The sequence below is a fragment of the Loxodonta africana genome, chromosome 22 (assembly GCF_030014295.1).
Source record: "Loxodonta africana isolate mLoxAfr1 chromosome 22, mLoxAfr1.hap2, whole genome shotgun sequence".
NCBI lineage: Eukaryota > Metazoa > Chordata > Mammalia > Proboscidea > Elephantidae > Loxodonta > Loxodonta africana.
In genome coordinates, this window is record NC_087363.1 from 61,870,191 (window position 1) to 61,897,518 (window position 27,328).

General features: G+C 41.0%; 1 protein-coding gene across 1 annotated transcript in view; it reads right to left on the minus strand.

Annotated features, from left to right (window-relative positions):
- Positions 1–27,328, minus strand: part of TAFA1 (TAFA chemokine like family member 1) — a 612,819-nt gene that overhangs the window by 100,495 nt on the left and 484,996 nt on the right. Inside the window, exon 2 of the mRNA XM_064275023.1 lies at positions 23,239–23,379. Coding sequence (XP_064131093.1) covers positions 23,239–23,379 — 141 coding nt within the window. The remainder of the gene's footprint in view (positions 1–23,238; positions 23,380–27,328) is intronic.

Genomic DNA, 27,328 nt, shown 5'->3' on the forward strand with positions numbered 1-27,328 from the left:
ACAACAAGGAAAGCCCATGGGCAGAGCCAGAGCCATGGGGAAACAGGGCCAGTAAGTTCCCCTTCCCCTACCACTCATTAAGGCAGGGATCCTTACAATGCCTGCCTGGCAGGATTTAGGATTCTCTGGAAATGGTGGCTTTCTCCCCTGCCCCGAAAGGGAGGTTTTATTGTAGTTATTCTGTCCCTGCTCCAATGCCTATATGTTTGGTGCGTGCAGCACTGTGGGAGATGGCCACACCTAGTAGGCCAGTCTATGAGGAGCAGTCTCATCTAGACCCGCGGTGAAGACTATAAGTTACTTGGAGAATCTGCACTTGGAACTGGATGCATTAAAGGTAGGACTCTGCACTGCCTCTTTTCGTGAGGGGAGGGGTGTGTCCTGTGTATGGGCAGAAGCGTGGGCATAGGTATTTGTGGCCAGAGATGAGTAATGCAGAAAAGAGAGACAGGTGGTTATAGCGGTCTGTGACAGGTGGTTATAGAGGGAAGATGCTGCTGGGAGGGGGTTTCCCCACCAGGAACTCTTTTCCCTAATGCCCTCGCAATGAGGGGGGACCATTTCTGGGCCCACGGAATAAAGTAGCTGGACCTTCTCCACTGTCTGCCACTTGATGTAGATGCCCTTAGAAGCCGTATATGACAGAGCCACAATATGGAAGGACTGAGGCTTCCTGAATCACCACATGAAGGAGAGCCATGTCTTAGGTACACCTGAATGGTCTTTTTGTGTGGGTTATAGAAGTAAATTTCTATTGTGTTAAGTCACTGAATGGAGCAGTTAGAGTTATATTGAGTATAACATCAAATTACTGCATTCCAATACTTACCAGATGTCTGGTAAAGAGAAACAGTATGTAGGAAGATGGCCCGTGGGACACTTAATCTATTCCTTTTTCTAAGCACTGAACTCTATTTCCGTTTCAGTCAGACTAGCTGAAGCTGGTGCCTACACTGTGCCATTTTGTGTATACAATCTGTTCAACTGCTTTTATTGAATCGTGGGAGGCCATTAGCCCACACTGAGGAATGCTGGCAAAGCATCCTGTGAGTTTTGTGAATTTACATTCCAGGTTCCTCCTTCCTCCTTCCCTTCTCTCACTCAGTATCTACTAACAACCACTATGTGTCACGCATTCTATTGACGTATTGGGATGCAGGAAGATCTTACTATTTTACACAGTATCCTACTGCGATGACTAATTTTATGTGTCAACTTGGCTAGGCTATGGTGCCCAGTTGTTTGGTCAAACACTAGTCTAGATGTTGCTGTGAAGGTATTTTGTAGATGTGATAAACATTTATGATCAGTTGATTTTAAGTAAACTGGATTACCCTCCATAATGTGAGTGGGCCTTATCCAGTCAGCTGAAGGTCTTCAGAGAAAAAAACTGAGGTTTCCCAAAGGGTGAAGGATTCTTCCTCAAGACTGTAACACAGATATCCTGATGGAATTTCCAGCCTGCCTGACTTACAGATTTCAGACTTGAGACTGCAGGGGTTAGCAGCCTGTCGTTTGACCTACAGATCTGGACTTGCCAGCCCCCATGATCGTGTGAGCCAATTCCTTAATATCAGCCTCTCTCTCTATCTCTATGTATATACATACATTTATGTATGTATGTATGCACACAGACATATCTCTACACAGATACACATACATATATACATATATATACTGTTGGTTGTGTTTCTCTGGAGAACCCCAATACATGTGTTTATTTAAACCTGAAGATATTTCTTTCTGGCACTGAGATAAGAATAGCTGCTTCTCTCTTAAGAACCTGCCTGGATTTAACTGGAAACATTCTACATCAGGTAATCAATCTTGTTTCCGTTTTTGAAGTGCCTGTGAGAAAGCTCAAAGTCAAACTTGTAGCCCAGTCTGGCTTATCTGTAGGCCCTACGGCTTTCTCTGGGTGTGCTACCTTCTCTCTTCAGTCTCCTGCCCTCATTTTCCTGTAGCCTGACTTTCTTTCAGGTCTATATTACATTTTATCTTTGCCTTTCTCTGTTGATGTGTCCACATAAGTCACCTTTACTGCTTTTTGGAATGCTTATAAATTGAAAATTAAAAGAACAGAAACAATTCTCAGCCCAATTTAGAATTTCCTTATAAAGTGTGCAGAATCTGGACAACAGAAGTGGAGTTGGCTCTGTTTGCTAATGAGAGCCAAGGGGTCACCAAAGTGAGCATCTGCCTCATTGAGCACCAGGGGTTATTAATACCCAGTGACTCGGTGTTCATTGTTGAAGTCCTGGGCTGATTTAATCTCCACTTTTCATAGAGGCATCTGGTGGTTCCACGTTTGCATTAAATTCAAATCAGAGTCCAGTGTTTGCAATGGACTCTGAACGATCCTTTAATTTGTTTTATTTTGTGCAATATACACCTGCTTGCCTCACACTTGGGAACTTCGTCATTAGATGATCAATTAACGAACACTTGCTCAAATTTAAACATCAGCCTGGAACTCAAGAAGGCAATTTGGCCCTGACCTGCCTTTCTAAGTATTTTTCCCTGTTACTCTCTCCCAGGCATCAGCCAAACCAAACTAATTGGTGTCTTCAGAACATGCCCTGTGATTTCCATTCCTTGTTCCTGCTATTAACTTCACCAGAGTTAAGAATAATAGCTTACATCCACTGAATACTTATATGCCAGGTATTTTGATAATCACTTTACTTTTTAACTTATTTAGTCCTAATAGTGAGACGATGAAGTAGATACTGTCATTATCATCTCCCTTTTGCAGATGTAGAGGGTTAAGTGGCTGAACTGGAATTCCAACCCACGCTGCCCCCGCCCACGTTCTTAGCTACTACACCTTGGGCCTCAATTTTGGCTACAACTTAGTATGTCTTGGTGACATAGTGGTTAAGTGCTCAGCTGCTAACCAAAAGGTCTGCAGTTCGAATCCACCAGCCACTCCTCAGAAACCCTATGGGGCAGTTCTACCCTGTCCTATAGGGTTGCTCTGAGTTGTAATTGACTTGAAAGCAATAGGTATGGTTTTGGGTTTTTTAGTGTCCTTTTTTTTTTTATTATGGAGCTTAAAAAAAATATTATATATACACATACCCTGGTCCCACCCATGCCAATTAAATGAAAAAAAATCTATGGGTATGGTTAAAACATTGATACTTAAAAAAAAATCCTCTGTGGTAATTTCAATGTGCAGCTATGATTGAGATCCACTATACTATTCAAGGAAGTGTCTCCTCTTAATCCCAGCCCTTTGCATCTCTCCCTAAGTGGAGTCAACTTTCCCTGTACCACAGTGGTTCCTGATTCAACACCAAAAGGGTATCATGAAGAACTTTGGAGTCTTGCCCTAGGCCTTTGGAACTGGCACAGTGTAGGGCTTCCTAGTCACGTGGCCAGTAAGATGCTAGGATTTCCCCAGAGAGACATTTCTTCTTGCATAACCTTCACCCTGGAGTTTTGGAGATTGCTGGCCACACTGTGGTGGAATTTGCTGACTGAGCATTTCCCTACTATCAGAATTGACCTGCATCTTTTCTGGCATTTCTCGGGCTTATTCTCTTCATTGGTCAGAAATATGGGCCCAAGTACTATGGATAGCAGTTATATTCGAGGCAGTTTCTTTAATTTTTTTGCTGTCTAGTGATACACTCAAACACAAATCTAACTGTGCCATTTATCTGCACAAAACCCTTGCTGGCTACCCTCATTTTTCTTGAGACGGAGTACCCCACCTTACCATGGCTGCCAGGCACTGCACGAGCTTGTCCTGCTGACTGCTCTGGTCTCCCCTCTGTCCGGTCCCATCCATCCTCCTCTACAAACAGGCTTATTGAACTTCTTTCCATCAGTTGGACTCATTATGCTCCTTCTTGCCTTTGGAGCTTGGCATATGCTGCTTTTTCTGCTGAGGACATTCTCTCCCATCTTCTTACCTGGTTACTGGAGGTCTCAGTTTGGATGCTCATTCTGCTGGAGCCATTGAGAACCCCTGCTTCCACGGTTAAAGACCCTCATCTCTGCTCTCAGAGTATCCTGACCTTATCACCGTCACAGCACAAATCACACAACTTTGAAATCACTCCTTTCTTTGTTCGTTGTGTCCCTGGGCCTTGTCTTAGGCTGGGTTCTATAGGGGAGCAAAACCAGTAAAGCATATATAAAAATATAGAGAGAGTTTTTTTTTTTTTTTATAATTACCACTTGTTTACATTTTCCATTAGGAAACAGCCAAAAATCCAGTCCTTAAAGGCATGATATAAAGAACACCTTGATCTACAAAGGACAGAAAGATCCCAATTATATGCTGGCCAATCTATAGAGAGAGATTTATTTCAGAGAAATGGTTCATACAACTGTGGAGGCCGGCAAGTCCCAAATCCATGGGTCAATAGCAAGCTGGAGGCTTCTCCTGACTCACGTGGTAGCAGGGGCTAATGAACTCAAAATCTGCAGTTCAGGCAGTAGGCTGCTGGCTCACGTCCCAAGAACCAGAGGTCAGAGGATGACAAGGCAAATGCAGGATTGAATGCATGATTGAGAAAAGGCATGCTTTGCCAGGACATCCATATATATTGGATGCAGGCCACACCCCCAAGAAAACTCCCCTTTCAACTGATTGGCTGCTAGCATCAGACCACAAAATGAAGGATGATTCCATATTATCTGCCAAACTTCTGAGAATCATGGCCTAGCCAAGTTGACAACATTACCTTAACCATGACAGACCTCACAATCATTGGAGCAGGGACCATATCCTGTTGGTCACTCTACCTCTGATGCTTGGCATTGAAGAGCATGAATAAGTATTTATGGAGTGAATGAATTTTCTGATTTGGGCACTTTCTTGGGCCATTTTATATATCATTTTTTGTTCAGACAGGAGGTGGTATTAGATACTCCTATCTTGAATTCCACAGAGCCTGCAAGAAGAAACCCTCAAAAATGACAGGCTTTAGAAAAACAGTGTAATGGTCTGACATATATACTAGAAGCTGTCAGTCAGCAGGCTACATTTGTAGAGATTTCACATCTGGCTAACGGTTGATTATGTTGGTAAGACATATATACTGAATAATTCTACCTTTTAATCAAAAAAGGTCTATGTCAATTTCATCCTGGTACCTGTTTTGTCCCCACCCGGGAACATCAGGAACAGTTGAGAGCAGAACATGCTTCCGCCTGAGGTCGTCTATTTTGATTGCATCAAAATGGAATAGAAAATTCTCAGCAGATCAACCCAAAGAAAAGGGTAAGTAAGGCAGAGAAAAACAAAAACAAAACGACAGCTGCTGTTGAGTCAGTTTTGACCCCTAGCAACCCCATATGCTTCACAGCAGAACTGCTTATAGGGCTTTCGATGACTGTGGCCTTTCAGGACTAGATTTTCAGGTCTGTCTTCTGAGGTGACTCTGGGTAGATCTGAACCACCAGCCTTATGGTCAGTAACTGAGTGCTTAATTATTTGCACCACCTAGCTCTTCAACATACCCTAAAACAACTATTTTCAGTGCAGGGTCTGATGAGATTCTTGGGTTGAATTTGTTTATATTCAGTTTCTTATAAGTAGCAGCCAAGGGTATATTTATACTATCTTTTCTGATTATGTTTTTTTTTTTTTTTCTGATAGTATTGCTTATAACAATCTTATAGCTAGATGAGGTTGTACTTAGGTAGAAGTACAGAGGAAAGGGACAGACAAACCTTTCACATCATATTCCTTTAATTTTCACAAAAACTAACTTAGTCTACCCTAGTTCCAAAGAACCACAGCACACAATACCAGCAACTCAAAAGTAACATGACATAAAAACTTAAGTTTCCTTATTATAGGTAATATTAAATGCTTACAAATTGCCAACTTCATCTTGTTGATAGAGATTGTTATACCCTTTATAAACTTAAAAACACCTGGTTTTTGATTGGCCCTACCCAGTGTAGAGACTTCACCTTTCTTCTGCTTTCTCCCTGGAGACCAGTAAGTTGTGTTTGTAGAACACTCAGTACAAAAGAATGCCCCATTATACAGAAACAACACATACTCAGGTCCAAGACGGAATCGTTTCTGAGTTGTCATCATTTCTTCCAATTAACAGTGAAGAGCCCCAGAGATGGCCCACCAAATCTCTATTCTATAGCAATCCTCTTAACTGCTAGAACTAATATTTATTGAGAACTAGTTCTATACTAGGATCCCTGGTGGTGCAGTTAGAGCTCAGCTGCTAACCAAAGAGCTGGCAGTTCAAATCTACCAGCTGCACATCGGAAACCCTATGGGGCAGTTCTACCCTGTCTTACAGGGCCACTATGAGTTGGAATTGACTCAATGGCAGTGGGTTTAACAGGTAGTTTTATGCTAAGTGCTCTATATGAATTTCCTCAAATAATCCTCATGATTCTACTGTGAAGTTGTCTTCTTATAATTCCTGTTTACAGATATGGAAACTGAGGCTTAGGATCATAGGTGAGCCAGGGTTTATACATAGGTTTATCTGATTCCACTACGTGGGTAAAAAGGCAAGAATTATTTCAGTATTTGTGCCAGGCATTGTTCTGGGCACTAGAGTTCAGCAATGAACAAGACCACCATCACTGTTGTATAAGAGAAGCTAAGGAGCCCTGGTGGCACAACGGTTAAGAGCTCTGCTGCTAGCCTAGAGACGAGCAGTTAGAACCCACCAGCCACTCCACAGGAAAAAAGACCTGGCAATCTGCTCCTGTAAAGTTGACTACCTAGGAAACTGTGGGCAGTTCTACTCTGTCCTATAGGGTTGCTATGAGTCAGAATCAACTCAACGGTATATGACAACAACAACAATTTAAAGTGGGAATTATGTTACAAAAGGGAAGAACAAAATGCTCTTGTACTATGCATCAGGAAGATTAGATTACTTTCTGAAGGTCCCATGAGATAAAGACCTCATGCAATAAGAAGGAAGATCTTTCGGTAAACAATGGATGACAATGGTCTGACCTTGGCTGTTGGAAGTGGGGAGATGCTTAGTCAGTAGAGTCAAGGAGGTCTGATGACCAACTGGATGTGTACCACGAGGGGGTGAAAAAACACAGATGTTTCCCAAAAGACTAGCATGAATAACTAGTAGCTGTGGGTGCTATAAGGTCACTAGTTGCCTCAAATGGTTTGCGCTGGACTACTAATCTAAAGGTTGGTGGTTTGAACCTACCCAACAGCATCATGGAAAAAAAGTTTGGAGATTTGCTTTTGTAAACGTTATAACCTAGAAAACCCTATGGGGTAGTTCTACTGTGTCACATGGCGTTGTCATGAGTCAGAATCGACTTGATGGCAACAGGTTTGGTTTTGGTTTTGGTGGGAACTATTTACTGATGTGGGAACCAGGCTGGTGGAAAGAATGTGGGCTTCACTTTGAATATATTGAGTTTAGGGTGTCTTTGAGAAATCCAAATGGAATGTCTCATAATTGCCTGAACGAAAGGGTCTGGAGTTTGGAAGAATGGATTAGGCTGAATGCATAAAGTTGGAGCTATTTGGGTCTCTGAAGCCATGAGGATGAATTAGGTCACCTAGGGAGGTTGTCTATAATGAGAAGAGAGAAGTTGCCCTTGTGTGAGGGCTAATAGAAGACCAAAGCCAGGCGGCAGTTAATGTATCAGTCTGCATGTCATGAGCGTTGTATTTGGTGAACGCGCAGTCCTTGTTCCTTTCCAAAATCCATCATGCATATAAGATCTTTCAATATCAAAGACGATTGTGGGCCCCAGCATGTGCTTGGACAATGAGTGTCTTCTACTTGAACTGGGATTAGAAAATAAAGACTTTAATATCTTCACTTCTGAATGAAAAACAAGCTCATTACATTCAGCTTATCTTCGCTCTTCATGCCTTACTGGAGACGGGCTTCTATATCATGGTCTGGCCTTTTTGTTTCCCTGTACACAGTTCTGGAAGCTTGACAGCTTCATTTTACGTTTGATGGTACTTAAACGAGGAAGAGGTACCCAAATACAAGTATTACAATCAAAATGGCAGTTCTGACTCATGGTTTCTTATCTCAAAATCTAGAAATGCACTTAGTAATGAAAGCATAAATTTAATATTTTTGTCTGGAGATAATCACAAGAGTTTATCATTGCTAATGTAATTCAACATTCACTATATGCCAGAGATTGGATTATAAATTTAAGTACTTTTTATGGATTATCTCTCTCAGCTCTTTTCATTTGCTTTTCACAGATGAGGAAACTGCAGTCCCAAGAGAATAACATGCTGAAGGACACGTGACAAGCTGGTGGCAGAATTAGGGTTGAAATCCAGTCCTGTCTATGTCCCAAGATGCAGTGATTCTATATCGCCATGTAAATTTTCCATTTTTCTCCTTGGGAACCAATGTGATCTTAGTATCTTATCGGAATAAAAACATGGGCACTGCTATCAGACTGGTGAGGTTGAATCCTGGTTCTACAAATGGGTAGCTGTGTAACCTTGGACAAGCCTCTTTTTATTTTAAACCTCAGTTTCTTCATCAGTTAAATGGGGATAATAACAACAGTAGCCTTCTCACATATTGTTTTAAAGATTAGACACAATACTGCTGGTAACATGTGAGTGTCTGGCAGAAAGTCACTGAACAACAAAGTCTCAGTTCCTGTAGTCATTATTATAATTTACTAAATTATTAATAATTTATTAAAATTCATATAACTTTTTCATAAGGGCTATCAAGTACAGTAGAGAATTTCTATAGTGTATATGGTAAAGAACTGATGCAGTGGCCAAAACAATGGACTGGAACTTAGCAACAGTCATGATGATGAGGTTTTGTCCTGTTATACTAAGATCAGAGTTGATGCAACAGCAACTAACAACAACAGTATGTGGCTTTATTGTATCCCTCCACAAACCCATGTGCTTGAAGATTTTGAAGGGATCAGGACTTGGCAATGTGAGAAACCATTTCTCCATCACCTCTGTCTCCACAAAATAGAGTCATATAATGCCTTCATACCCATCTGAATTTGAATTTACACACTTCCCCAGATTTCAGGAATGAGTTCGTTAGGTGTCTTTGGTACAAGTGTTATGGGGGCCTTTTAATATACTTTTTATAAAACTTTTCTGTGCTACATAAACATGACATTTTCACTTCATAAAGAAATGAATTGGAGTCAACGTAAAAGATAAATACTAATCAGGAAGAAAATGAACTGACACCACTTTGCAATTCTCCACGATGTTTAAATATACCCAGAGTTAGGATCCATCTACCCTGCTGCACCCCTGCGTACAATGGACCCACTAATCAAAATCTTATCTCAAGGCAGAAAGTAGAATTGGAAAGAAGTAATTTAAAATTTCCATCACAAGGGTTTGTTTGATTTTGGGGGTGTTGGTGAGGATTCTTTGCAGCAGGGTGAGTGGTCGGAAGTAGAGAGAGTGTGAGATTTTCAGGTGACAGCAGTATGTGGAGAACAGCGTGTGTGGAAGCTGGCAATATCAAAAAGGCAATTTGGCTTGTTTTGCTTTGATATTGTTTGAAGTGTTAAGATAGAGGTTTTTAAATCTGTTGTCAGGTACTACACAGGGAGACTTTGTCTCAGTAGAGGGCTCTCATGCTGTCTCCTCACCACACTTTATGTAAATTTTAAGCTGACTTCCTACCCAGTTTCCCACAGCTGATTCCTCCATTGCTACCATCTCTAAATATTTGATTAGCATATCTCAATTTTAAGAACCATATTAAGAACTGGAGATACACAGCTCAATTAAAGCACTCTTTATTGTTTGCCCCCATCTATTTTTTCAGCGTCCTCTCATGTATGATCTCACTGTTCCTTGGGTTTCAGCTTTCCCTCAAGTTCTTGATCAAAACCTAGGGCTTTTCCCATGCTATTTTCTTTGTCTAGAAGGCTCTTCACCCAGCCAGCTTGAGTCGTACCTCTCCTCTCAGATCGCTCCCTTCTTCCCAGAAGCCTTCTCAGCCTCCTTCAGATCCTTTGTTATTACCTCCTCTCATAGGACTGAATTCTTATCTTTCTGAGCATGCAAATTTCAACTTACAGATTTGTAGGTTAGGTTATGATCTGTCTCCCCTGCTGGACTGAAGGCTCCATGGGAGAAAGGCGATATCTTTGCTTATCATTATATTCCCAAGTATTTGACATAATGCGTGGCACATCGTCAAATGATCAAAAACTAATTTTGATGCATGAATGAATGGATGAGTCTCTCTATTAGAGGCGGTGACACGTGAACAGAAGGTTATAGCACATTATGGTAAGTTATGACAGATGTTATACAGGATGCTCCAGGGATAGAGAGGAGGGCATCCATTAGCTTTGGGCATGGTGGTTTGTGGGAGGACTCCTGGAAGAGGTGACACAAATTGGGTAACGAAGTAAGAGTCAGATGGGGTGGGGGAAGGGTGCTGAGGCACATTTCATCAGAGAGATTAGTTAGTGTCAAGAGAAATGGCTAAATTATGGCAATCTTAAATTAGGGAATGGAGAGAAATTGATGAATTTGAGATACATGGAACGTGAATGATAACGGGGTGTGCGTGTGTTGGAGAGAATACTTAAGTGAAAGTCTGAAAGACTGAATGCTCTTTTCATTCTCTAGGGAGTTGGAGGGAGAGAAGGCACTCCAAAATTTCCTATCCATGCTTTTGATGACATCTCTTGCCCATATTTCCAGAAGTTCCCCCGTTCAGGGGCACAGATACACTTCTACTATGTCCAGGAACAAATGATTTAATTTCTATAAGGCATTCTCTTTTGTAAAATGGGGATAATAATAGCACTTATAAGACTGCCCATGAAAATCACATAAAATAATACATGTAATACACAGGGTCTGATACAGAGTAATGGCTCAATAATCATATACCACTACCATTACTAGTTTTAAACTAGTACTACAACTAGTGTTCCATATAGTTCAAAAGACCATCGCCAGCTGAAATGGAAGACTCAACCTCCCTGGTTTATAGAGAAGAGAAAATGAGGCGGATACCAGAGAGAGAGATCAAGACATAAGTTGAGACAGAGCTATGGTGAGTATAGATGTCCTGGCTCCTGACCGTGTTTCAGGTTTAGCTGCCGTGCGGCCAGCTGTAGAGCAATCTCTGCTCTTGTATTCTGATTCCATATATCCTCAGAATAGCTTCTCTTTTCACTTGATCTACTATTGGGAGGGTTTAGGTTTCTTATACCCTAAAGGGCTACAATGAGAATAGCTACCCCGCATAAAACAATGTCAGTGTGTAGACACCAAAGGAGATCATGAATGACACCTTCTAAGTTGGCACATGAAGGCCATTCTAAATTTGAAGAAATATGACCTTTCCTTGAACAAGTGTCTGGTTAAACCACCCAATCATTTCACTAGCCTAAGCAATATCAGTTGACAGTTCATAAAATTTTATTCTTAAATTTTTAAATGAGGCAATAATGAAAATACTGAATAATGAAAAGAATGAAAATCAGGGACTTTTGAAATTAACTCTTCATTTCATAAATGAAATAGGTGGGCTGGGTAAGCGAGAGTGTTCTACCAATGTCCTAGCTCAGGTGGAGATCTTAAGGTACATGAAATTTCCTTTCTATAATCACTTCATGCATTTAGGAACCCAGGACCCTTCTCTCACTTGCTGGAGTTTTTAAGTACTATGGCGGGTCGTCTTTGCATCGTGGAAGGCCAAGGAGACCTTAGGAAGTTTGTGCTTATGACTCCTGTTGAACAATCATGAACAGTCAACGTGCAGTATACTAGCTCCTATTAATGGATGGTTTTCATTGGAAGGCAGACAAAAGGACATGGACAGTGTGTCATGCGGTGATGTATATACAGTGTTCTCTTGGATGGAGACTGGAAAGACAGGAGAGCAGGTGGTGACAAATCTGTCCAGGACTAGTGGCAGATAGACAGCTCTTGCTCCAATAGACCACATTCCTCCTACCCATGTGGTACTTCCTTTCTCCCTTTCCCTCACAGCCCCTAGCTCACAGCATCTATGTATCGGGGGCAGGGAAATCTCTTCAATTTTGCATCTGAGTCTCTGAATGACTTTGGAGCTTAACAAGAATTTGGGTTTCTGTTCTTTGGTTATTAACTGATGCCTTGATGCTTGGACTGGGGATAACCTCTTGGAAATTTAAAAAGAAAGCTTGCGAAGATGGAGGAACATATTAATTTTTCAAAATATTCATCTGCATAAACTTCTACACAGGATCCAGAAGGGGAAGGACACAGGTTTTACCAATTCCTTAGATGAAGTTATCAGAAGCTTCCACGTGGAAATGTACCAATATCTTCAGGAGCTTCAAATACTGTTGCAGAAGGACAAGGCTATAGACTTCCCTAGAAGTATGAAATAATTCCCAAGTCTTGCTAGTTAATCGTATGGACAGCGTATTAATAACACAGGACCCTGAAATCTTGTCTTATCTAGGCTGGAGCCCAGCTAGAGGGATGAGAAACTGACTCCTTAGATTTAGAATAACATTTCCCCTTTTCAGAAAAAAATAAGTATTGATTAAAAGTGCTCTCATATCAGACAAGGACAGGTCTTTGAAAACACATGAGCTTCTGGAGATAAACGGAAAACAATGACTTTGGGGCTACTCTAGAGAAATTTCCTTGCTGATGAATTTGGGATTATGTGCCATCAAGTTCATTCCAGCTAGATAACTGACAAAGATTTGTGGTGTGCATACCATGATGAAACACACAAACACAAAAAAACACACAATGACCGACATTACAATGGGACGTACTTTATTCAGATCAATGGATATGAACTAAATATACTTTCATACTTTTCTCATTGAAATGACTCAGAAATTCTTGGAACATTTCTTAGATGATATCCAGATTCATGAACCTCAAACTCTCTGGGAAATAGATGTCTAAGAACAGTGGCTAAATAAAGTCACTACATGTAGTTAGAATGGCATATAATTTGTATCACATCTCCAAATAACCAGTATCGTTACAAAATTTACTATTTATCTTCTGTCCCTTTTGGTGAACTAAATAGAGAAAGTGGCTGACTAATTGGGTGTGTAAACTGTTTATCACTGAGTTTGATTTAAGGGTAATTTTTTTTTCCCTCCTTAATACTGAGAACTACCAAACTTTCCATCTCTGCCCGTTTGATGGACAGAGCACTGCACTGTGGTATTTAATTGACATTTCTTCAACTGAGTAATGTCGAGCATTTTTTGTTCATGGTTAAGAGCCATTTTTATTTCTCTTTCAATGAAATACTTAAGATATTTCCTTATATTAAAAAATATAGGTTCAGGCCGTTCTGTGTAATACAATACTATTTTGATTCATAACGCTGTATGTGTGTGTGTGTACAGGCCTGAGAGTGCGTAGATATTTTCTGTAAGGATGCGCAGGAATCAGATAACAGGCTTCCTTCTGGCAATTAGGATGCAGAGGATTGAGGGAAAGGGGAGGAGAGGGAGAATTAGCTTTATTTTTTATCTTTTTCGATATTGTTTGAGTGGCTATACATTTCTTTTTTTCACCAAAATCAACAAACCAAACCCCCTGCCATCGAGTCAATTCTGACTCATAGTGACCCCATAGGGTTTTCAAGGCTGTAAATCTCTCCAGAAGCAGACTGCCACGTCTTTCTCCTGCAGAGCGACTGGCGGTCTTACACTGCCGACCTTTCGGTTAGCAGCCAATCACTTTAACCACTGTACCACCAGGGCTCCTCAGATTGTGTATATTCATTTTACAACAAAGCTAAGTTTTCAAAAAAATTAATCTGCTTATTAACTTGAGCATTGTAAGGAAATGACTACGTAAGCTAGGTGTTACACATTCACCTGTCTTGGGATCAGGCAGGTAACAGCAATGTGCCACACCCAGGTGCCAATGGTTAACATGTTTGGCTGCTAACAGAAAGGTTGGAAGTTCAAGTCCATCAGAGGGGCCTCAGAAGAAAAGCCTGGTGGTCTAATTTCTAAAAACTCAGCCCTTGAATATCCTATGGAGCACATTCTACTCTGAAACACATGGGGTCACCGTGAGTCAGAATTGGCTCGGTGGCAACTGGTTTAGTGAGGCCTGTGGGAACTGACGAGCAGCTGACCCACTTAAAGGCACTTGAACTTAATTTGTCCAACACTCTGCCAACCTGCAGAGCAGGTCTGAGGGAGGTTTCTGCTAGTGGGCTGTCCAGTCACTTGGCAACTGCTGCTCTAAATTAAAAAAAAAAAGTGACATCTACTGTTACAGGCATAGGAATACCTGAATCTTATTCTCTTCATTATGAGAAGAAGAAAAACAAAACAAAAGAAAAAACAAACCACAGGGACAGTCTCTCTATTAGAATAAAAAGCTTGCTCATGGTGCCTATCAGTTCTTGCACCTCTTTCCTCTCATTCCTCTTACAAGTGCAAGACTTGGATCCCTCACCTGTGTGGGCAGGTGCAGGTGCCAAGTAGGGGAACGAATACTGTCTCAAAAGAAAATCTCCATACGATTCAGAAATTAGGCCTGAAAATGTCACACTTTTACAATGACTCTATAGAAGACCCTTTTCTAATTAGAACAATGGTATCTTCTTTCAGAAATACTCCCAATGAAGCCAACTGAGACCAGCATTCTGTCTGTTACACAAGCTGAAATCCACCTTGAAAGAACAGGGCATATTTCAAACAGAGCTGCTAAGGAAGAGACCAGCGACCACAGCTGTGCGTTCATCCCCGCTCCACCACAGCAATTCATTATCTTCGTATTTCATTGTGTGCAGATGACAAATAACAAATGGTGGGACCAAAATAGGTCATCTTCTCTGTCCCCTAGAACGTTTAATATTTGTTGATAAAAATAAGGGCTTTAGCTTTCTCATACTAGGTTTGCTCCGGAAGGTCTCGAGATGATTCCCACACTACAGCTGAACCTGACCTGTCACTGAGATATTATAAATCACATTATTACCAGACCAGTTGTGTAGTGTTTGGTAAACTATTGGCATAGGAATTGCCATTTGGGCTAGAAAGAATTCAAAGCCATTCCTGGGGGGTAAAATCCATATAGTCTATAGCCCCAAGATTCAAAGTCTATTCCATGAAACAGTGGGTCTGTAGAATGCGAATACATGAAAAAAAGATTCTATGGTCAAAAAGTTTCAGGAAGCCCAGGCTAAAGTTCACGTGTTTTATGTGCAAGACTTCTCAGAGCCTTTATTACGTTATGTTTTGGAAGGCTGAGAAGGGTCAATTGTATGCAGTATTTCTCATATTTCACTTTTTTTCTATGCAAACTGCTGGAGATTTAAAATTTCCTTCAATTTTCAGACATTTTCAATACCTATGCTTTCGCTAGGGAATACAAGTAGTAGTGCTATTAGCACTATGCTTTCTCTAGGGAATACAAGAATATGTGGTCAAAAGTTTTTTTTTTATTATGTGCTTTCCAATGGAGCAATCTCCAGAAGCATTTTTTGCAGAGATTCTGATTCTAGAATTTCATATAATGCAATTGGAAAAGAATTTTTTAGAGTCTAATTCTATCAAGTAAATTTTATTTTGTAAAAAAATGAATTATAAACAGCAAGTCTGAATACAAGCAGTTGTCTGGAAGAGTGAATCAAACCATTTTATGTGTCAATGTTTTAATGTTTCTTCTAGGTGTCTGTTAACGTGTCTCTGTTTCTTTCTACCCCTTCTCTCTGATTCTCTCCTTCCCATGTCCCTCTGTGTGTATCATTTCCCTGTCAGTATGTCTGTCTCCCTGTGTCTAAGTCTTTGTGTATCTCTCAGTATCTCTCTTTCTCTTTTACTCTCATCTTGGAGACTAAGTATGATGAGCCAGGAGCAAAGTGAACTGATGTATTGTGAATTTTTTTTCTTCACCGAAACAGCCAGGAGTGTGATGACTTTTTCATTAAGTTAATTGTATACCAACAGTTTAAGAATAATGGGGTTTTCATAGCTATGAAAGCCAGAAAGGTCTCTGATGTAATCTAAGGAGCCTTTGTGACACAGTGGTTAAAGCACTTGGCTGCTAACCGAACGGTTGGCGGTTTGATCCTACCAGTCACTCCATGGGAGAAAGATGTGACAGTCTAATTCTGTAAAGATTTACACCTTGGAAACCCTATGGGGCAGCACTACTCTGTCCTATATGGTCGCTACGAGTCGGAATCAACTGGTCTCTCCTCCCTGCTCCCTGCGGCTGGTGGCCCAGTGCAAGAAGATGAGAGTACTGAGTAAAAGTTGCTAGTAATCCAAGTCATTGGAATGGCCTTAATTTATACTGAGTGCAAAGAAAAGGCCTATGAACTCATCATGGAGATTTTTCTTAACAAGAGTAATGCTAAAATCCCTAATGCATTTAAGCACCTCCCCTACTAGCCAGTAGTTTAAACGATTTTTTCCTCTACATAGTTGTCCAAGTTAGAAATAGATATAAATTATATGAGAATAGAAATACAAATAGAGCAAACCGCATGGAAATTTCCCTGGGAGAGAGACATTTCACTCCCTCATGCCTTCAACAATGATGCTTCGTTCTACGAAACTGAAAGCAGTATTTGCCCAAATGCTTCTAGCTGTTCTCTGACGATGACTTCGGAAAGGGCAATCAATCATCTGTATGACTTAGAAGCCTCTGGAGGAAAGGGAGGGGGCAGGCATTGCCAGAAGTACTGGATGGTTCTGTCCGTATCCACACAGTTGGGCTTGCTTCCCCTTCTGACCCAGATGTTTTGGCATCCTGCAGAAAACCCTTTGGAATACGATGTGTGTCTGTGTCAGATACCGGGTTGCATATGTTTGGTGAATGGGGAGCCAGAGACCCTAAGCTGACTTCCTAGCCTGCCACTTACTGGCTATATGATTTTGAGCACGTCATTCAATTTCTCTGTGCCTCAGTTTCCTGATCAGTAAAATGGAAATAATAGGGGGACATACTTTATAGGGTTAGGGTAAGGATTAAATGAATGCATAGACACAAAATACTTAGAAGAGTGTCTGGCATATGATAAATCTTCAAAAATATTAGCCATTATATTTATCATTATTATTTCTGTTATTAATTATATTCCATTATTTTTAAACCATCGAGATTGATACAACTTTTTAGTGCCTTTACAGATCAATTAGAATCAGAGGCCATAACTTCAGAAGTCACCTAGAGATTTAATTTTGCTTGTCTCATACCATTGGCTTACAATAATTCTTCCCTTAAATAAATATGTTTTGCATCATCATCCTCTTGTTTATGAATCTTTATTTGATTTTAACTTTTAGTCCCTGAGAACTAATTTAAAATTACTGAAAGTCTGCACCATCATAGTTTTAGTTAGCCTCAACCAAAGACATTGAGGAAGCTACCCTCCCATTTTAGGTAATGGAACAAGTAAGCAATAAAACACAACAGGACGGGAACTGAACAACTTCCATTTACTAAAGAATAGTGCCAGGCACAGGGTCCAAGCCATGTTTTTATAAACACTTATAAATGACTATCCCATAATTTAAATTGTTCAGTGTACATTTCGGTATTTTTAGTTATCAGGCAACATAATATCATTTGGTAAGATAAAATCCCACTGCTTGAAAATTTCATCAAAGATTATATGTTATACTTCTGAAGAAGTTGCTAAGATTTTACTCCAAAATTTCTGTCCCATTTTAAATGATTCGGCCTCAGATTTTGAACCGTAAACAGTTCAATATATGCTTCTTTTAAAATCATAGCTGCTCCTCTGTTTTTGAAAACACTGGAGAAGGCAACTGACCTGCAATTTCAGAAGACGGCAAATGACAGCAATCTGAACTCTTGCCGTGGGAAATGCATTATATACAGCAGAGTTTGTTCAGGACAAATGTGGTATATGGATTGTCAACTGCTCTCATCAAGAAAAGCTGGCTTCTATCCGCTCTTGGGGAACTGAGAAAGGAATGCAAGAGACATTGTAAATGTCCCAAAGTGGAGAAATTAGTTAAATAAATGGTAGTATATATACCCCTCAAAACACATGTAACCATCAACGAAAATGTGTTTGAAGAATATGTATTAACTTGGAAAATGTTCGTCAGCTATTAGGTGAAACAAGCCACCAATACGACAGTATTACAGCATTTATCTTCAAGAAAATACCTTTGCTGTAAGTTTTCTCATTACTATGGAATAAGACTGAAGGGCATATACAAAGGGGATGTTGTACAAAGGAACGGTAATCTTTGGGTGGTGACATCACGGATCACTGTAATGTATGGATGTATTTCTGAAGTTTTGGACTTTCCCCAAATGAACATGTATCACTGAAGATGACTTACCAGCATTAGTAATATCTGAGATCATTAGGTGGAAGCAATTCCAAGAAAACGTGGTGGCTAAGATGCCACTGCATCGAATTAATGCAAAACAAAACTTTTTAGGATCATGTCGCCCTCTAAGTATTATCTGCACTTTTTTAGTAAGACACAAATAGTGTCATTTAGTAAGTACTTGATGGAGCCTAGACATTGTGCAAAACACACTATACATGTGAGTTCCTTAATTCTCACCACAATTTTATAAAGTAGAAAACAATTATTATTCCCATTTTACAGATGAGGATATAGGTTCAGAAATCAAATGTGCCCAAGACCATGCTATTGGGAACTGGTACAGCTCAGATTAGACTGATATCTGTCTGATTTCATAGTACACAACCTTAATAACTACACTGGAATTATTAATTTACATGTATGCTCCATGTTTAATTTGTATGTAGAGATCTAGGTCACAAAAACAATTCTGATCATAGCAATGCATAGAATTGCACATACATGCCAATAAATTCAGGAGTTTGGAAGAATGAAATGCTATGAAAAATATAAACTATCAGCTTGAGACTAAGAAATACTCTGCAGTCTGTTGACTTCTGCATGGAAGATTTGTAGCCCTCTTGTCTGAACACCCTTAAGTGTCCAGATTTCCCAAAGTCATACAAACTGTTCTGAGTGACAGAATACTACCATTATGTGGTTTAACTTCTCAGAAACACTTGGGGTCAGGACTCATTTTCCCCTCTGCCAGCATAGACAAGGCATTGCCTTTGTATACTGCATCCAAATCCAGAAGGCAGTTCTACTTCTCGATCATTGGAAGTAAAAATGAACTGGAAACAAAATGGAGATACAGAGTTAAAAACCTCAAAGTTTTCTTTGGCAAAGAACTTGAGAAACCATCATGGTTTTATAATGCTTATTAGCTTCTAAAGCCAAGAGTTCCCTCCTGTAAGGAGAGCAAAATGGCTTTGCTGGTCTCGCGGGCTGTTTTTCCTGCATTGAGGGCATAGACTGTGACATAGAAAAGTAAGTAATCAGAGTGTAGGGTTTCTCAATGTCAATACCACTGACATTTTGAGCCCATTTTGTCATGGGGATCTGTTGTGTGCAAGGTAGGGTGTTTAGCAGCATCCTTGGCCTCTACCTACTAGATGCCAGTAGCATTCCCTAGTGTGACAACCAAAAATGTCTCCAGACACTGCCAAATAATCCCTGGGAAGAGGTCCCAGTTGAGAACCACTGATCATAGGGTATTCCCATACTTGGCTTCTTTTTCACATCTTTTTTAAAAAGTGTGACCTTCCCAAAATATACAATGGGGAGCTGTTACACACCACACATTCTTGCCCCACTGGCTGCGACTGACTGAGTAAATCATATTGGCTCGAAGTGGGCCAATCACATTCTGTCTGCTGGGGAAATGCATTCAAGACACTGGAACTGAGTTAATTTTGGGGGCTTGCAGCTATACCGTCATGCCAAGTGAGACTGGAACCGGCACCATGGAAATAAAAAACCTCACATAGTAGCACAGTGGGGTGTCCTGGTGGTACAGTGGTTAAAAACTTGGCTGCTAACCAAAACATCAGCAGTTAAAATCCACCAGTTGCTCCTTGGAAACCCTATGGGGCAGTTCTACCCTGTCATACAGGGTTGCTATGAGTTGGAATTGACTTGGTGGCAATGGGTTTGGTTTTTTGGCTTATTAGTACCTAAGTTATGAGGGAGCAAGAACTCAAATCATTGAAGAGGGAGCCAGTCCACATAAAGAAGAACAAGGAAAACAGATATCAAAAAGGGTATAGCCCATGAACAAAGAAAATGAGATGGCAATTGCCTGAGGAATTCATGGACCTCATGAGGTTTTGGCTGAATTTTCTGCAGTTGGGTTCTCTGGGATTCCCTGTTATCCTTAAAACAACTTTCTCTCGTCTTGACCTAGCTTGAGTGGACTTCTCTTATTAACAGCCTAATGATTCATGAAGAAAACACGTAACAAGTGTTATAGATTAAATTGTGTTCCCCATAATATGTGTTGGAATCCTAACCCCTATACCTGTCATTCTGTTTACAAACAAGGTTTTCTTAGCTATGTTAATCAGATCGTACCCAAGCAATCACTTCTGAGTTATAAAAAGAGATCAGATGCAAAAACACACGCATGGGGGAAGACGGATGCCATGTGAGGACTGTCTCCAAGCCAAGGAATCAAGGAACCCCTGGGACGACCTACAAAGAAGGAATGGGCATGGCTGACACCCTGATTTGGACTTCGAGCCTCCAGAACTGTGAGAAAACGAATGGGTGCCCTTTAAAGTCATCGACTTGTTGTATTCATGTTACAGCAGCACTAGGAAACTAAGACAAGAAGCCAATCTAGAAGATGTCCTTCTCCATCTCTATCCAGAGAGGTTCTAGTTCCCATTTCTCTCCCAATTTCTTACTGAAAACTTCGAGGATCAAATCACACCCAAATCTAAAATTAGCAAAGATGAAAGATGAAGAGAGATATCTGTAGTCTCTTTGAACTTGGACTCACTATTTGACAGTAGCATATAAAATTGTTTTAAAAGGTGGTAATCAAGACTTGTTTCCAGAGACAAACTGGGTTTAATAGCCAAACCATTATTTATTAGCCTTGGGAACACTGGAAAATTACCTAATCCTTCCAAGTTTCAGTTTCTTTATTTTAAAATAGGGATGAGGGGGAGAGTGTATCTGCCTATGGGGATGAACCTTAATGGTCCCTGTCTCCTTGTATTCAAGCCCTTGTAGTCCCCTGGCACACTGACTAGGGCCAACTTGTATAATCAATAGGAAGTTGTGGAAATGTTAAAGTGCAACCGCAAGGATAGGTCAGAAAAGACACTGTGGCTTCTACATTATTCTCTTGGATCAATGGGAGGAGCCAGCTGCCATGCTATGAGGATGCCAAGCTCCTACGGAGAGGTCTACATGGCTAGGAGATGAGGTCACCAGCCAACAGTCATGTGAGCAAGATGTCTTAAAACAGTCCTCCAGCACCAGTTAAGCAGGACTAATTAAACCTTCCCACCACCCAGCTATGAATTTGTTTTACTGTGGTGGCTTGTGTGTTGCTGTGATACTGATATTTCAAAAACCAGTAGTATCACCCATGGTGGGCAGGTTTCAGAGGAGCTTCCTAAAACAGGCTAGGAAAAAAGGTCTGGCAATCTACTTCCAAATATTAGCCAATGAAAACCTTATGGATCACAACAAAATATGTCTGTTATAATATGATTATATGATGTAATATGATTATATGGTATAATATATAATTATATGATATAATGCTAGAAAATGAGCCCCTAGGTTGGAAGGCACTCAAAATACACAGTGGCCACAGAAATGGACTTGAGCATACCAACAATAGTGAAGATGGAGCAGGACCAGGCAACGTTTTGTTCTGTTATACGTAAGATCTCCATGTGTCAGTGCTGACAGCAAATAACAAGAGTTAAGCCTTCAGATCTTGACCACAACCATATGAGAGATCCTGAGCCAGAACCACTCAGCTAAGCTGAATTTCTGACACACAGACACTACAAATAATGCTTACGGCTTTAAGCAGCTAAGTTTTGAGGTAATTGTTACATAAAAATAAATAAATAAATAAAACAATTGTTACATAGCAGTAGATAACTAATACAGTGCCTTATAGGGTCGTTGGGAGGATTAAATGGAATATTTCACAAGAAGTGTTTAGGTAGTCCTTGGCATATGGTAAATACTCAAGGCAGTTCTATCTATTCATGAATGTATCTCAAGCATCTAGAGCAGGAGCTGGCATATATTAAGCACTTATTCAATAGTTGTTGGATGAATGGAAGCTATTATTTCCTTTACTATCATTATCATCATTACATATAGCCCCCAACCTAAAATAACCTCCCATCATGGTTTCAGGGGACATCTAGGTCAACTGGCATAACAAAACTTATTAAGAAAACATTCTGTGCCTCACTTTGGTGAGAGGCATCTGGAGTCTTAAACGCTAGCAACTGGCCATCTGAGATGCATCAATTGGTCTCAACCCACCTGGAGCAAAGGAGAATGAAGAATACTGAAGACAAAAGGTAAATATGAGCCCAGAAGACAGAAAGGGCTGCATAAACCAGAGACTACAACAGCCTGAGACCAGAAGAACTAGATGGTGCCCGGCTACAACCAATGACTGCCCTGACAGGGAACATAACAGCGAATCCCTGATGGAGCAGAACAGTGGGATACAGACCCCAACTTCTCTTAAAAAGGCCAGAACTGGTGGTCTGACTGAGACTGGAGACCCTGGAGGTCATGGTCCCCAGACCTTCTGTTAGCCGAAGACTGGAACCATTCCCAAAGCCAACTCTTCAGACAGGGATTGGACTGGACTATAGGATAAAAAATGATACTGGTGAAGAGTGAGCTTCTTGGATCAAGTAGCACATGAGACTACGTGGGCAGCTCCTGTCTGAAGGGGAGGCGAGAAGCCAGAAGGGGTCAAAAGCTGGCTGAATGGGCAGGAAAATAGAGGGTGGAGAGAAGCAGTATGTTGTCTTATCAGGGCGAAAGCAATTAGGAGTATATATCAAGATGTATATAAATTTTTGTATGAGAGACTGACTTGATTTGTAAACTTCACTTAAAGCACACATACAAAAAGAAAAGAACACACACACACACACACATGCACACACACAAATAACCTAAAGGAACTGGGGCCTCAAATTTCTTGAGTCAAAAAAATGTCTTTACCTTTATCTCCTCTGAAAAAAAAAACACTAAATAGAACTGACGTGCGAATCCAAAACCCAGAGAAACAAGAGTTGAAACTCGTAACTGAGGGCTGGCAATTGTGTAACTTTCCATTATCCTGAACCACATTTAGATAAAACAAGAAAATACATCGTGTGTGGTAAACGCCTGGATGAGCACCTGGAGAGAGATGCAAAACCATCCCCTTACCATCGACACAGGAAGGTCGGTTTCTGGTTGTTCCAGCCACTTTCCCAGGTAGACAGGAGCACTTGACTGTTTGTGACCGTTCCTCAATGCGATTCTTATTACAACATCTGTGTGCTGCGATCACTTCACATGTCCCTCCTTCTGGAGAGAGAGAGAGAAAAAGGGCCACCGATGAGAAATAACTTGGTAGGCATTCAAAACGTCTGAGCAGGCCTGTGGGAGTTGAGGGGTTAGAGGAAGGGATAGAAATGACAGAATTAGTTTCCATGGAAGAAAATTACCAAGGGGTTCCCTCCCACCCGATGAATACTCTTAGAAAAGACAAGCATTACAGTGCTACACTTCAAATGCAACAAAGAGCATCAACAAACAGCCCCCAAGAGGTGACAATTCAAGGCTGTATGTGTAAGAGGCAGTGACGCAGTGAATGCCTGGAGCTAACACACAGAATAAAGAAGCTGCCTGATTTAAATGCATTATATTTTGGGAGCTCTCTCCTGTGTTATCTTTGCATTTAAGCTTCTCTGAGCTCCCATTAATGACAAGCTACTGAGGTACACTGGTGATACAGAATTTCCAGTGGCAGAAAAACTGCCCAGAAACAGGCAATCCTTTCCACTGCCTGCCCACTCTCCTGGGGGCCGAATGGAAAATCTAATCCGGGAATCATTTCCCAGAGCTGCTTTCCCCAAATCCAGATCTCAGCCACAAAACGAAAGAATCACCAGGGAAAACGGGTATGGACTTTAAATGGTGTCTCAGATTGCAGACCTAGGCATGTGGCTTCATTTAATTGTTACAGCTCACACCTACATTCATCAATGTTTATTGGCAACCTAAGGTATGTCATGCTCTGTTAGGGTCTCTACAGGTGAGCCACTGGGCTGTCTAAGGCACTGTTGGAGACCTTTGAGGTGGGTCTTTGGGGCTTGCAGGACATCAGCTAAATCAGTTCTTGAGGGACATAAAAGACATCCCCAAGTGACCAGAAAACTGGAATTAACTCTCCCAACATCAAGGTTTGAATTCAGGAAGAATGTATCTTTTTGACAGATAGAAACCCATAATATTCGGCATTCAGGATTCAGCTGGCAGAAACTCAGTGAGCATTTGTTAAGCAGAAGCTACATATAGATGACTGTGTTATAAACTTTAACCTTTCTACGCCCCTTGGTACATACAGCTATGACTTTTTTTTCTACCTCTGGGGTTTATCGGGGAGCTATTGTACCACTGACAGTACATGCTGCCAGCAGGCAGGGCCCTGCATAAGAGCTTGAAATGGAGAAAATGGGCATGTGATACAAACCACTGTTTTTATAGGGTTTTGCACGAGGTGGTGATGAATCATTGAATTTTTGGTAGAAAAACATGAATTTTCAAAAATTTTGATTTGGTACACATAGGTATCTCTGGACTCAAGGCAGAATTTGGGGTGTCAAGGGGTACAAATACATATCTCTGAATTCCAAGTGTATGATTTGTGGGATGAGGCATAAAACAAAAACCATATTACCTGCCAAAAATTCAACCACACTCAATGATTCAGCATGCCCTCCATTACTGAAAACACACAGTATCAAAAAAAATTAAATGGAAAAAATAATTTGAACCTGAGTATTATGTGCATATCCTATATACACTGGGCACTTAAAAAACATTGGGTAGAAGAAAACAAAAAATAGAAAGAGGAGGGAGGGAAGTAGGAAGAAGAGAAGACTTAAGATGGCCCCACCATGTCCCCTGGGAAGGCACAGTACAATGCAGTAGTTCTCAGTGGGAAAGGGTGAGGGTGGGGGACAGTGGGAGGGTGATTTTCTACCCTCCCTCAAGATACTTGGCAATTTCTAGAGAGATGTTTGATTGTTGAAACTGGCTGGGGGTGGGGGTGGGGTGGGCAGAGAGAGGTGCTACTGGCACCTACTGGGTAGAGGGCAGGAATGCTGCTAAACATCCCACCACACACAGGACAGCCCCAACAGTCAAGAACTGCCTAGTGGGTAGTCCAAAATATCAGTAGCACAGAGGCTGAGAAACCCTTAGCCTGCTAGGAAAGCAACATTCACAAGAATCTCTGACTCAAGGCAGAGGAACAATGCCTCCCACAATGCGAAAGAAAGAGTGGGCTTTCAAACCTGCGCTTTTCAGTTTAAATCTCAGCTCTGCCACTTGCTACCTGGGTCTCTCAGTTTGTTCCCCTGTAAAATGGGAATAACAACAACGCCTATATAATAGGGCTGTGTGAGTAAATTAACACTTGTAGAGGGGTTAAAAAAATTAGCACTGTCAATACATGCTATGTATGACAATAGCCACGCTGACGTTTTATTCCCTTGGTGATGTGTCAGGAATGTTCTCCTGGAATACTTTCTCCTACCTCCCATCCCTCCCAAACGTTCCAGAACAAATATATTTACTCAGTTAACTCCTCCTCAGAGCTTAACACAAAGGCCAGTTCTTTAGAGAACAACTCTTCACTTCCCTGTTTTTCACTCTCTTTTCACCCTATACATCTCTTCCTACAATTGTAATTAGTTAGTTGTTTATGTAGTTAGGAATTGACTCCAGCCAAAATCTAAGTTCCTTGAGGTCAGCCCTATCCTCACTCCACACCTGGTATAGGTGTGCCATGCCTGTTAGTTGAATGGATGGATGAATATGTGAATAAACTAAAATAAATACCACAATAAAGGAACAAGTATATGGACACAGGTGGAAGGGGGGGCTCATTCCTTGCTGGACAATTAGGAAGGATTCTTAAGTTCTGAGTTGAAGAGTAGAGCTTCAGCAGGTGGCGATGAAGAGAAAGTATTTCAACCCTCTGAGAAACCAGGGCATTATTTTTTATATAAGCTTTTTTTCGAATTTTGGAATAGTTTGAGATTTATGGAAAAATCGTGATGATTATACTGAGAGTTCCTGTATATACCACACCAGTTTTCCTTATTTTTAACAGCTTATTCGAATCCACCAGGCGCTCCTTGGAAGCCATATGGGGCAGTTCTACTCTGTCCTGTAGGGTTGCTATGAGTTGGAATTGACTTGACGGCAATGGGTTTGATTTGTTTTTTTGGTACATTGGTATGGTACACTCATTACAATTAATGAATCAACACTGGTATATTATCATTAACTGAAATCCATACTTTATCCAGACATCCTTCATTTTTTTTTATTAACTTTTATTGAGCTTCAAGTGAACGTTTACAAATCAAGTCAAACTGTCACATATAAGTTTATATACACCTTACTCCGTACTCCCACTTGCTCTCCCCCTAATGAGTCAGCCCTTCCAGTCTCTCCTTTCTTGACAATTTTGCCAGCTTCCAACTCTCTCTATCCTCCCATCCCCCCTCCAGACAGGAGATGCCAACACACTCTCAAGTGTCCACCTGACACAAATAGCTCACTCTTCATCAGCATCTCTCTCCTACCCACTGTCCAGTCCCTTTCATGTCTGATGAGTTGTCTTCGGGAATGGTTCCTGTCCTGGGCCAACAGAAGGTTTGGGGACCATGACCGCGGGGATTCCTCTAGTCTCAGTCAGACCAGTAAGTATGGTCTTTTTGTGAGAATTTGGGGTCTGCATCCCACTGATCTCCTGCACCCTCTGGGGTTCTCTGTTGTGCTTCCTGTCAGAGCAGTCATCGGTTATGGCCGGGCACCAACTAGTTCTTCTGGTCTCAGGATGATGTAGGTCTCTGGTTCATGTGGCCCTTTCTGTCTTTTGGGCTCTTAGTTATCATGTGACCTTGGTGTTCTTCATTCTCCTTGCATCCAGGTGGGTTGAGAACAATTGATGCATCTTAGATGGCCGCTTGTTAGCATTTAAGACCCCAGATGCCACATTTCAAAGTGGGATGCAGAATGTTTTCATAATAGAATTATTTTGCCAATTGACTTAGAAGTCCCCTTAAACCATGGTCCCCAAACCCCCGCCCTTGCTCCGCTGCCCTTTGAAGCATTCATTTTATCCTGGAAACTTCTTTGATTTTGGTCCAGTCCAGTTGAGCTGACCTTCCATGTATTGAGTATTGTCCTTCCCTTCACCTAAAGCAGTGCTTATCTACTAACTAATCAGTAAAAAACC